Raw genomic sequence first — 13,110 nt, 5'->3', positions numbered from 1 at the left:
TACTACTGGGAAGGAAAGATCATCTCGGCTGGCATTTGACTCCAGGATGGGGCTCTAAATAACATTCTGTCTTGCTGGTCGTCTTTGAGCTCTATATAGATATCAGTAGCGGTATGGAGACAAATAAAAGTTTATGACACATTTCTAAAACTTCCTTCATAAATGCTTAAAATGAGGATAGACTCCACGGATATTAAAAATACATAGATTGTCAAGAAGAAGAAGATTATCTAAGGGGAAAGGTAATTATGCTTTGTATCTTACCTGCTCCTTGACATAGTAGTAGAAATACACACTTTAACAATAAACTACAAGCCTGAGTACGCTGCTTCCCCACTTCAGCCAAGACGTAAGTCTTAACCAAACTTTAACAAATATAAAAAATAGTAGTGGAAAGTCAGGTGGAGGAAAACAAGCTTCTGGTAAACCAAAGAACTAAATTCAGGCAAAGCATCCTCCGCAGTAACAAACTGCTTACAACTCAAGTGTCTGCAGACAGAATGGAGATGTGTTTCTTCAACTCACCAAACAGAAGTGATGGTCAGACTTCAGACCTAATCCAGTAGGGTTACCTTGGAAACTTACAAGCTGCCCACTAGAAGGCTGATGTTCAAGGGCACACGCACATCTAACGCATGTGTTCTAACCCAAGCTTGTTCTGGCCAGGCCTACAGTTGAAAACCAATTCACACCTTGACCAGAACACTATCTTTAGCACCTGAAATGACTTCTGAATGTCTGGACTTTAGAAAGTTCATCTTTTTAACCTAACTACACGTCTTCCCTAAATGTGCGTCACTAATGATTCAGGAAGTTGAGAAAACATAGAAATAAAAGTTGAAAAAGTAAACTAGGTGAGTACAGAAATGTGAAAAATAATCAAATTTGAGAAGCTTAGTAAAACTCAAAAAGAAAAATGTCAAAGAAAAAGTAGATTTTAAAAAAGCTGGTTTGTTGTAAAGCAAAAAAGGAAGAAAAACCATGAAAGCAGCAAGGAAAAAAAGTCAGGATACAAGGAGAAGGAAGACAAGAATGTCAGTTGATGTCTCCCTAGGGAGAAAAAATAGCAGTCACAGTCCACACACTGTGAAAAGAGGAACTGGCCAACAATGCTAAATCCATCAAACATACACTTTACAGATATGACCAACATAAAGACACTTTAGTTAAGAGATAGTCGCTAATTCAAATAAGATGGGAAAAAAAATGAGATAAAAGTTTATCCCTCTTGTAAAACTTAGCAGGCAATGAGTTGAGTTTCGTAGCAAAAGCTATGCCACCATATCCTGCCAGGCTTATTAAATATGTAGATATAACAAGAGTCACAACCCAGCAGCACAATGACCAGTGGTGATGAACAAGTGTGTGGATTCTATGGGGAACATGGCATTTGCTCTCCTAGTTGACAGCACTAATCAAAGAAGCTACGCTGCATTCTCTAAGAGGGGGTCGTAAGAATGCTGAAAAAAAAAAGATAAAAGTCAATAAAGAAAGACATTTTAAAGTCACTTAACTCTAAAAGTGGAAAAACAAAACAAAAACAAACAACTGTGAAATACCAGAAACCAAGCAAAGGTAAAACAGCCAACAACTAAGTGGCAAACCTCAGCACACACACAAACAAATCCTACCACATCAGTTCCACCAAGCATTCCAGTCAATTTAAGAGGGCAAATTTCACAATGGGTTCCAAAGACACAGCACTGTGCTCTTGTGTAAGAGATACACATGAAAGCATGATAGGCCTGAACAATACTGAGGCAACCTTAACCTCTAGAACATTCACAAAACATTATACACCTGTGGAATACATGGTTCCTCTCCAAAAGTAAATAGTATATGGACCCAAAGAGATTACAGAAGCGTCATGTGAAACAAAATAGAAATTTTGTGGGTTTTACCACAATCGGAACCAAGACAACATTAGGAACCACAATTAAGCTATCAAGAATAAACAAAAACAAACAGACTCAAAAATCGAAACTAAAATGATTTGCAAACTAGGCAGCAAACACTAATAATCCAGGCAAAAAAGAAATCACAAAAATGTAATACCACTTCAAATTGAATAAATGAAATAAATACAACACATGAAAATGAGCGGCTACATCAGTAACAAAGGGGACATTTTTAACTCTGAAATGCTTACATTTGACGTGTCTTTTAAGTTTATTAATACAAGGAAAAAAACCAAACCTAAAGTGGGTGGAAAGAAGAAAATAAACAGCAGTAGTTTAAGTTTAGAGAACTTTTTTCCCCATTAAAAGATTAAGCAAAGTCCAGACTCCACTGAACTTTAAAAGTCAAAATAGTTGTAAAGCCACCTAAGGCTGTGAGGTTATAACTGAGAATATGGAAACAGCCTACAGACCAATGCAAGAGAAATAACACACAGAAATAAGGCTCCCCCTGCCTTTTTAAAAATGACAATCGGAGTTTCTACAAGGGCCCCAAAGGAATATACTTGGGGGAGAATATCTTCAGAAAAATCATATGGAAGAAGTGGATGTCCATGTGAAAACATGGACACTCAACCCCTAATCACATCATACCATAAGTGAATTGAAGTCTACCACAGCCATCAGCAGAGCAGTTAACGTTTCTGGAGGAAAGGTTATTTCCTTTGTCTTCTACTCTTCCTGCTGAATATTTTGGCTTAGTAAATATTTTCTTACTGTTCTGGTGGCATATTTTAGTGAAGACTGTCACGGGTCTGTTCTTAGGATGTCTCAATAAACATATCTTGAAACTGTCAAAAAGCAAAAAGCCATGCCAAATACTTTGAGAGAGCTGGCTTGATGGCAAAAAGTTTAAAAGTTGTTTTTTTTTTTTTTTAATGGATAAAAGATCAAAACTGTCTACAGATAGCAAGTAAGAACATGAAAAATGGCACAGCCAACCCTCTCCAGAATGACTAAAATTAAAGGCTGACACCGTCAATTGCCGGTAAAGACCCTGGGACACTGCTGCCAAGAGTGTGAAGGGAGTGTAACAACTTTAAAAAACAATACCGGTCTAACCTGTTGTATGACTTAGAAACTGCTCTTCTACATACTAACTCTAAGAGAAAGGAAAATGTCTATGAACGTTCTTATGGGGTAGAGGAGTGCCTTAGCATTACTCAGCCCTCTTGAGGCCATGAGTTCTATGCCCTGTCTGTCTGTCTTTCAACCACTCCATCAATCTAGGGGAAGAGTTATAGAGAATACTCCCAATGTGAAAAGCTGTTCAAAACTACATCAAACAAGAAAAATAGAACATAAGACAATGTCAAAGAAAAGACCAGTGACAGCCTTCACAAAAATACACCACCTGAACAAGAACAAGATATTTGCTGAGCCAAAATATTCAACAGGAAGAACAGAAGACAAAAGAAATAACCTGAGACTAGACCCCACCCCCAATAAGAACATGTTCATGTGCTTCTTTGGCAATCATCTTAGCATATATTGGCCAAAAAAAAAAAAAGTTCAGGAAAAAAATTTTTTAAAGAGGAATAAACCCTGAAAAACAAAAACAAAAAACTTAATAAACTCCCCAATGCCAAAAAAGGGTTCACAGAAATTAAGAAAAAGCAGACATACAAAGAATTTGTATGTTTTTGAAACTTAAAATTACCAAAAATAGAGAAAGTTCTAAAATAAACAAAACTACTAGATAGAGAAAAATAAATCAAGATGCTATAATTTTACTTAGCAATAGCAGAAGTTGGAGATCAAGGCAATGTCTTCAAAATTCTAAAAGAAATGTCCAGTTAAACATCAAAACTGAAGATAGGTGATAGATTTCCAGGAATTTGAAGTTGAAAAAAAGAAAAATAGAATTTATACATGCCTTTTTGGGGGTGGGGCACAGAATCTCTCTCCAAAGCCCTGGCTGACCCTGAACTCAGTATGTAGACCAGGTTGGCCTTAAACTTGAACTTAAATAGATCTGCCTGTCTCTGCCTCCCAAATGCTGAAACTATAAAGGTGTGTGTAACTATGCCCAACTCTACAGATCCCTATGTGGCATCTTTTAAATAATTTGCATAATTTTGTTGTTGTTTTTGTTTCTTTGGGTGTTTTGTTTTGTTTTGTTGGTTAGAGACAGGGTCTGTCTACATAGCCTTGGCTGTCTTAGAACTCACAATGTAGACCAGGTTGGCTTTGAAACTCACACAGATCTGGCTGACTCTGCCTCTCAAGCGCTGGGATTAGGAGTGTACATCACTATGCTTGCCTGAATTTGTATACTTTTAAAGGGAGGCATAGTATAAGTATAGAAAACTCCTAAAATGATAGCAGAACCAAGCTGAGACAGCTATGTACTAAGAATGCTCGGTTACAGCCGAGCTTTGGTACTGCAAAAATCTCTCAGCCAATGTGCAAAGAAAACTAAGATGATGTAACTTTCACTCTAGTAACAAAGGAAAAATCGTACTGGCTGAGAATAGCTGATTTTTGTCATCATAGTAATGAAACAGTGGAGAACAAACCAAAAGTCTGTAGCACTGGGATGGAGGGAGGGAAACAGGCATAAAAGTGCCTTCTCCTCTATCATCTGACAGAGACTGTGATGCTATGGAGCTATCATCTGATGATCACAGCTCAAACCCCCAACTAGACACACTATTCCAAATGAACACAGCACTGGATGAAATGGTAAGAGGAGGAAGACTGATTCACACATTAAGACCTTAGCACTGTTTCATTTTAAAATATAATGCATATGTTACCATGCTACAAAAGTTTATCTTGAGCCAGGCGCGGTGGCGCACGCCTTTAATCCCAGCACTCGGGAGGCAGAGGCAGGCGGATCGCTGTGAATTCGAGGCCAGCCTGGTCTAAAGTGAGTCCAGGACAGCCAAGGCTACACAGAGAAACCCTGTATCAAAAAAACAAAACAAAACAAAAGTTTATCTTGAATAAAATAAAACTCTCCATATGGCAAAAACTGACACCTCTAATAATTTTTTGCCAGGTACTGTGAATAACACAGTGAGTTAAAAAAAAAAAAAAGTCATGCCTCAAGGAGATTCTTTATACTGAGTGAATAAAACAACAAAGAAATTTATAATACAATTACACACAGTGATAAACATTACCCAGAAACCAGTAATTACGCAGACAGCTAATGCTAGCACAAGTGGGCTGCTCTAGTAAATAGTAAGTCTGTGGAGGACCAACTCCCTAGCTACTGAGTCTTGACCAGAAATCTGATGAAATCAAGGCCAGGCTTTTCAAAAGTAGCATACAAATATCCTCCAGAAGACAGGGAACAGATTTTGTTGGGTGTATAGCAAAGCCAAAATCTAGAATTGAGAGCAGATTTCATCCAAACGTAAAGGTTAAGACAAAGGCCAGGAGGGAAAGCAATAGTTAATCAACAGCTGCTGGTGCCCAAGTGGACAACATGAAATCTGCTGGTGAGACTGGGTTAGATGGCAGACTTAGTAAGTTGTTGCTTTTCAGCTATAAAAATCAACTATAATTAAAGCCTTATTTCATTTGTCTTTCTGGCTAGCAGAAAATCTGATGGCAAGTGTGTACAGTCACAACACAGAGAGAAAAAGACCAGGCCTATGAAAGGTAGAGAACTTTTACAACTTAAGTTAAAAAGAAAAAGAAAACCCTTCAAAGGTTTAAGAGGACGTAAACTTGCCACCCAGAAGCACGCAAGCATGCGTGTTTTATATATGCACAACCACATGTTATCTCCTCTAGTGATCAGCTTTCCATTACAAAATTAAACAATACAATACTCCATTAGACAAAGCAGAGCTTAGTAAACTTATCCCCAGGAAGATATCTCACATAAAAGGATGCTTGGAGCTCTTTTAAAAAGTACAAAAAAAATGAGATAAGAGTGAGGACATACTGACAGAAAGATTAGAGAAAGAAGTCTCCAGGTTGCTACCAGCCCTGTCATACTGATGCCACCCTACAACCATCTTGGCACTGGTGTCTGCCCCGCCCAACTCTAAATTAACTGGTACAATGAAGATCTATATTATTCCAATACTCAACTTCAACTGGGCGCCACTGAATAACTGAAATGTACAATGGTTAAAAAAGGAAAACGGCAACACAGGTAGTTAATTTTGTTGCTACAGAATAAAAAATTCCAGACTAATATATGAATCCAATCCCATTATTCCACATCAAGAGAACGCCTAATGGCCACATTCTCCCTTGATTCCTGCTGCTTGCTGTGTTCAGCGTTTACTGTCCTGGTCAGCATGTAAGACCCTCCGTGATCCTGATTACCTGTCCAATCTCAGCAAGCAAACTGTGACTAATACACGCACCCTCACTTTCCTTAAGCGTATCCAACTCCTTCCTCTCTTGTCATGCATTAAGTGTGTCTGCCTATATCAACAAGCCTGATTCTACCCAGTCTACCTTGCATTGACCCCAAACTCCACTCATCGCTAAGTTCAGGTATACCTTACCCTGAAAGGCTTCCGGAAAGCACCTGGGAATGATCCATTGCTTCCCCGGCACCGTCATTCCACTTAAAATATCTGCAAATATGGCTAAAGAATTTCCAACACTAATTCTTGAGTGTTCTAGGAATACAGAGTAGGTATCTTGTTTGTTTTTAATCTCTGTAGCTACTCTGTCTAATCTGGAAGACTGCTTTGCCGACTGTGAGAAATTAAGCATGAATCAGAATAAAGTGACACAACCACTTGTCCCTGAATTTCAGCAGGAAAGATAAAGAAATTCTAAGCAGAAAGAGGGATTTGGAAGCTCAAACAATTATGTAAAGATGGCCATGGGCCACATGAAGGCTTTCATCATCTTCAATGACTGCTCTCCTGCCCCTTCTAGTCTGAATATGGAATCCTCTAATGAACAGAGACAACAGCAATAATCAAACTATAAAGCGAGAACCACACTGATCATTTTTATTGCTTAGGCTGGGAGGGCTTGATAAACAGGTGATGTCATTGCACACTTTATTTGTATTTACACAAGTTAATTGTGTAATCAATGTATTTAACTATATATTAAATATTCCTTGGCACAGTACATCTACAAGCATTAGAAAATGTTAACTTGCTGAAAACGCATTACATTTACGAGTAATATTGCAGGGAGCTGATGGGCACTTCGAAGTTACTTAAAAATAAGTATTCGTGATAATTGCATAAAACACACAAGTCAGTATGCTTGCATGTATTTAGAATCATAAGCTTGAAAAAGGCTTTGTTAAAAACCAAATTACAGAACAAGTGTATTAAGCCCATTTACATCCATTTCCACGATTTAAATTCACAGATAAGGACCTTAACAGCAAAGAACTGTTAGTACCGTCATTAAAAGTAGTTTATAAATCATGCCTTACAAAGTAAAATAAATGGAAAAAAGAAACTGGTCTCAATTCTCGGAAACCATTCTGTTACAAGACTGGCCAAGTCTATCATTGGCCCCTTTCTGCTTCCGTCTGGTACGGACTCTTCTCAAGTCATCGCAGCCCATTCTGACTCCGAACAGGTTTTACAACTTCTAGGTGTTTCCTGACCTGTTCTAGAATAATTACGGCCACGTAACATCTTACACATAACCGAAAGCATTTAGATTTTTTTTTTTCCACGCCTACGGCGGAGGGGGAGAGCTTGTGAGTGTGAGTGAAAATTTCAGAAACCTGTGCACCTGAATACTCATTCCCGAGTCTCAACGACAGGAATGTCGTTACACGTCGGACAACGTGAAGGTGGGTGCCCCGGCTTAGACAAGAGGGAGGTAAACAGTGCAAAACTACTATTTCGTGGGAAGGAAACGGAAAGTTTTGGGTTCTTGGGGAGACACTTACCTAGAGCTAATCAGACCCTAGGATGGTTCACAGAGACGGGAAAGGCCAGCAAACAGAATGCAGGAATCTGTTTCCACCTTGCTTGGCTAAAATCTGCACATCAAGTGCCTCCCCTGCCCGGGCTCCCGGGCTCTCAAAATCTCCAGATCCAAGTTCTACCCCGAGCCCGGTCCAGATCTCAATCTAGACTTCCCGGCACCGCGTCCACCAACCCGCCGGCCTCACCTTGGTTACAGAAAAGGCTCCACAGTTTAGCGAAGATCAGCCCCATCATGAGCCCCGGCGGGACAGGCTCCCTGGGCAGCACTCGGCGGCAGGTGCCGCGGCGCCCGCAGTGGAGCCGAGAGGAAGCCGAGCCGGAGTCGCGGAACCTCAGAGTCCAGCGAAGCTTTTGGTCCTCCGCGGAGCCAGGAGCCGGGAACCGCCGCAGACTCCTTTGTTCGCAGCGCGCTGAGCCCAGCCCCGACCCGTAGTCGCTCCGTCTGCGCCCACCTACCCTGCACAGCCCCGGCCCGCCGCGAGCCCCGCCCCCGGCCCGCCTCCCCACTTCAGCCCGGGACCACCCATCGCCGGAAGGTCCGCACGTGACGTCGGCGCGCTGACGTCATGGCGCCACGGACGTGGCGGGTCCTCCCTGTGCACTTCCTGTATGCCGACCGTGGGCGGACTGGCGTCAGCGGAGGCGGGGAGTGGCTGGTCTGGGGATTTCCTCGGCGCGCGCTCCCTCTCCTGTCACTCTGAAGAAACGCGGACTGGGAGCGCGAGTCCCGTGTTCTTGGGGCCTCGCTGCGGTGTCCCCTCACTGCTAAAAGCCTGCACAGCCTCAGTTTGTGCGGTCCGCTGGCTCCGCCGGGAGGAGTGGCTTTTCATTCCTGCCCGCGGCCGGCCGCCTTGGGATTCTAGCGTGATTCTTAATTCTGAATAGAATTGATGGGGACACGCGCGCTGGAATGCTCTGTAGCCCAGGATTCAGTTAAGTTTCTGAATATACACTGCTACCAATTTGGCCAAGGGTTAGAAGAAGGATTTTAAGGCTGGCAGCCTAACCTTTTAACACGGTAAACTATTCCATGACCTGTTCTAAATAAGACAAGTGAGATGCCCTGTTAGTGCTGCGCTTCAAAAATCAGTGACTTAGATGCAGGGTCGCACTCGCTTATTTCATGATACAAAACCCTAGTTTCATGCAGCCTTCCATACGGAGGAAAAGGATGTACCAATGTCAGCCAAACATAACATTAATGACCATCCGTTGGACTATAAATATAAGCGGGTTTGTGTTTGCATAAGCATGTTTAAAGAGTCATTTCTATTCCTGCCTTCATTATTAAAGCCAACCTGAGATTTTCTGACGCCTTTTTGGGGGGGCGGGTAGGCATTTAGACATTTGAAAATGTTGCTAACCGGAAGGAAAGGAAACCTACCCTGACTAAAACAGATGATCAATGCTGACAAGATAGTTGAATATCTAAACGAATAAAATGTTGATGTGTGTATTAATGTGAGGAAAAAATGGCACGTAAGTTTATGCTGTGCGTTTGTATTAATTACGTCAAATTATAGAAATACTTCTCACAAATCTAGAAAAATCTGAGAATTTACTTCTTAACTGTAGCTCATACAAAATAAATACTTTTTCTTTAAATATTACTTGAAGGTTTGTTTACACTAATTTCAGTGTTGCCTTTGGTATAGAAGAGTTAATGTTCTATAGAATCAAGCCAGTTGAAAATGAATATAGTTTGAACTCATGAGATAAGAATAACTGCATGAAAATATTATGAAATAAGAACTTTTATTAAAATAGAATCCCAGTAAAAACTCTCCAACACAATATTTTAAAAGTATAAGTGCTAGATTAGCATAAAACAAACTGAACTTTCAAAGAAGTACGATGTTAACTCACAAAACACAAAAAAGGAAAAGTACTGGACTTCTTAGGAGGAAGCAAGAGAAACTGACCAGATGATACTAGGAAAAACTTGGTGTCTTTGGCATTGAGTTCAACTTATTAATCAGTTAAGTTGGATCAGTTTGTACAGAGCTTGAAAAAAAAGAGTTGAAGGAACTGCATGTTCTGCCAGCTAAGGGGGAAAGCCACTATACAAACTCCTTAGCCTTTCTCATGTCAGTTGCGATTTAGTCCACTTGGTCGGTTTCCAGATGAGCTGGGATTGACTGATTGCCCATAAGGAAGTTCTTTTCTGCCATATGGTCGAAGAAATCAATACAGTTTCATTCCGTAAATATCTATTAGACACTTTTGGATGCTGTAGGTGATTGATTGATGAAAACAATGTAATATATCATTCTTGGAAGTAGGAAAGAACATACTGATACATTTCTAAGCTGGTTTTTTTTTTTTTAATTCACAAAGAGGTTACAGAAATATTTACTAGGCCAACATATCTTTAAGTTGATGACTCTGCTCATAAGTTAATCAGTGGGACTTATATCTGTCTGTTCTCTGTACTTCAGGGATCACCATAGTTGGACTCCCCAAATTTTTCTCAAATGTTCCTTCCAACAGGTGTTTGGAAGCTGTCATCACATGCAGTGTTATCACCTGGGGGCATGCTTACTGTCCTCCTGGCTCAATGGAAGCCATAGTGGTGTGTAAATTACCATTTGTAGGAGGATTTTGACACCGAGCCATTTTGTGAAATGCTCTTGGCCCTCTCCGGAAACAAGTGTATCTGGCCCTTCGTTACAACCCTGCACCTTAGGGCGGGACCTGTGACACACATTTATAGGCCCTCTCATTAAAAACCGGAAACCTGCACTCCTCCCTTGTGTGGACTAGTTAACTCCTGATCTGTCAGAATTTAGGTCACTTAGTTCTTCTCTGCTGAGTGAAGACTCTAGCATGGGTACAGCAGCTCACACTTAGTGAAGGTTGGCCTTTTCCAACACTCTTGACAGCAGTTTATCTAATGTGTGTAGTCTTTAGTAGCACTATTAATCCATTTAATACATGTGAAAAATGAGGTGTAAGAACTTTAATAATTTGCCCAGTGCTGCAAGAACTGGTATACGAACCAAAGCGATCTAGATCAGTAGTAAAATTCTTAAGAATTAAGATATGACTCACTCAAGAGCCTAACACACTCTGTATATACTTTTAAAGTTAAAGGAGTTTTACTTTCATAATCTCTACTGTTTGTTTCTTTCTCAAGTGTCAAGAATACATTCAGGACAACCAAAACAGCAGGGAATTAGGCTTGTAGTAAGTGGACTGGCAGATCTTCAGAGCGGTCTGGACTGTGGCGAGCTGTGGTATTAATCCTCAATGTTCCATAACCACAGCAGGAGAAATGAAAAGGTCTAGGTAAGTCACAGACTATAATTTATAGAACTAAAGACGAGCCAGTCCAAGGGCTTTTGAGTTTAATCCCGGCAGCATTTTGAACTAGATTATATTCCTACTTTTGCTTTGCAAACACTGGGTCCTAGTGTGTAGTTCCTGGGATGATGCCAGCAATATCTGAAAAGCTGAAATGCTGTATTGACAGGATAAGATGTGAGGTTAAACGGATGCACACAGATGTCATGCTATCTTATAGAACTTTACAGTGATCAGGAAGGGCTGGTGTTGGAAATGGCTGTAATCCATTGAGGCAGGAGGATTGTGAATCAACAAGAGTCTTAGCTAAATAGGTCTGTCTCAAAAATAAACAAATAAATAAATGGGGCTGGAGAGAAATCCCAGTTAGTAAAGCCGTTGCCATGCAGGCATAAGGACCTGCTTTTAGATGCCAAGAAAATAAAATAAAGCTGGGTCAGGAGTGTGTGTGCCTGTAAGTCCAGCATTGGGAAGGCAGAGATCCGACATCAGATCCCTGCAGTTTGCTGGAGCTAAGTCAGCCAGCTCCAGGTTCAGTGAGAGACCTTGTCCCAAAAACAAAGTGGGGAGCAATGGTGACTGCACATTGCCTTCTGGCATCCACATGCATGTGCACACATACATACCTCTGCACCTGCACACATGCAGTCATGCACACAAATGCAAGAGAAACGCCATGAAGGAAAAATGAGCGAGTTCCCTTTAATGCAGAAGACAAGAATCCAGAATTAAGACTATCCCCCAGATCTATCTGAAATAATATCCTCAGGGATTAAATGAGACGAGCTGCTATAGAAGAAATAAAAGGTGACTCTGAAAAAATATAAAGGGAAAATTAGATAGAATTTGTTACCCCCCTTTTTGGGGGGGCACGGAGAGTGCAGAAGCTACTTTGAAAGTAGTATTTCATCACCATTTAAGAGCATCATCCCTGCAAGTAGCCTTTCTAGACCACCCCTTCTCCTTGTGGCCCCTCCTAATGAAATTAAATACGTTTTAAACCTTTCACCACTTTGGAGTGCCGTAAGCAAACTTAAGATGATGATATATTGTAGTTATTCCTCCCACCCGTCCCTGCTTGGTGGCCCTTTAAAGAGCACACAGCCTCCAAGACGTCTACAGGGCTGGGCTCCTATAGGAGTCTTTCTTTGCTTAGACAGTACATGCTCACTCTACCAACTGCAGATTTAGAAGATTTTTTTTTGTTCCAATTGTACAACACCAGCATACCTAGTTACTCATCCATTATACGTAGCCAAGATTAATGTAAGTGTTGGGTCACTACTCAAATGTTCTGAAGTAGCGAACCACTTTAGATCAGATATATGGTTGATGACAATTTCCTTTTCTACTTCACAAAAGTGTCTGTGTTTGATTAGTCATTCCAGGAGGGCCCTTATGAAACAATGAGTACAGTATGTGGAAATGAAATTTCTCCCTCATGGAGTCTATGTTTAGCTTCAGCTTTTCTTCATTTCCTAAAGATTTCAACCACATCTAGTGTCAGGGTTATTACAAAATTGCCTGTCAGAATTCCTTTGTATGGTTAGCCTAGCCCTCTGAACCTTGCCCATGTTGCAGCAAAGATGTCATTTACCTGTTCTCCCTGCCTGACTACAGCAGAACAGGCCCACCCTTCCCAGGCCAGACAGTGTGTGCTGAGCTGAGCAGGATGCCTAGTGACAGCAAGGACAGAATAGATGTAAACACGTAACCTTTCCCAGAGTTTGATTCATCTGTGCCTCACGTTCTTGTCTAAGCATTGCTCACCTCAGCTGCTTTTATACAGGGTAGCTCTCTGAAACCAGTTTTACACTAACTGCTATAGACCATAATATAGCCATATACAATAGTGTGGTGGACAGGGTGGGGGGTGGGATATGGCCTGGGGCAGCTGCCCATGTGGCACCCACACTGCTGTTAAGTAAGCCTAGCAAACTAATGTATTTTTTTCAAGCTGGACTTGT

General features: G+C 41.0%; 1 protein-coding gene across 1 annotated transcript in view; it reads right to left on the bottom strand.

Annotated features, from left to right (window-relative positions):
• Positions 1-8,824, bottom strand: part of ARL5B (ARF like GTPase 5B) — a 30,107-nt gene extending 21,283 nt beyond the window's left edge. Inside the window, exon 1 of the mRNA XM_084783512.1 lies at positions 8,026-8,824. Coding sequence (XP_084639638.1) covers positions 8,026-8,074 — 49 coding nt within the window. The 5' untranslated portion in view covers positions 8,075-8,824. The remainder of the gene's footprint in view (positions 1-8,025) is intronic.
• Between the last annotated feature and the right edge of the window lie 4,286 nt (positions 8,825-13,110).

This window comes from Acomys minous (genome assembly GCF_964271855.1).
Source record: "Acomys minous genome assembly, chromosome: 5".
Taxonomy (NCBI): Eukaryota; Metazoa; Chordata; class Mammalia; order Rodentia; family Muridae; genus Acomys; species Acomys minous.
This window is presented reverse-complemented; position numbering and strand designations above follow the sequence as displayed.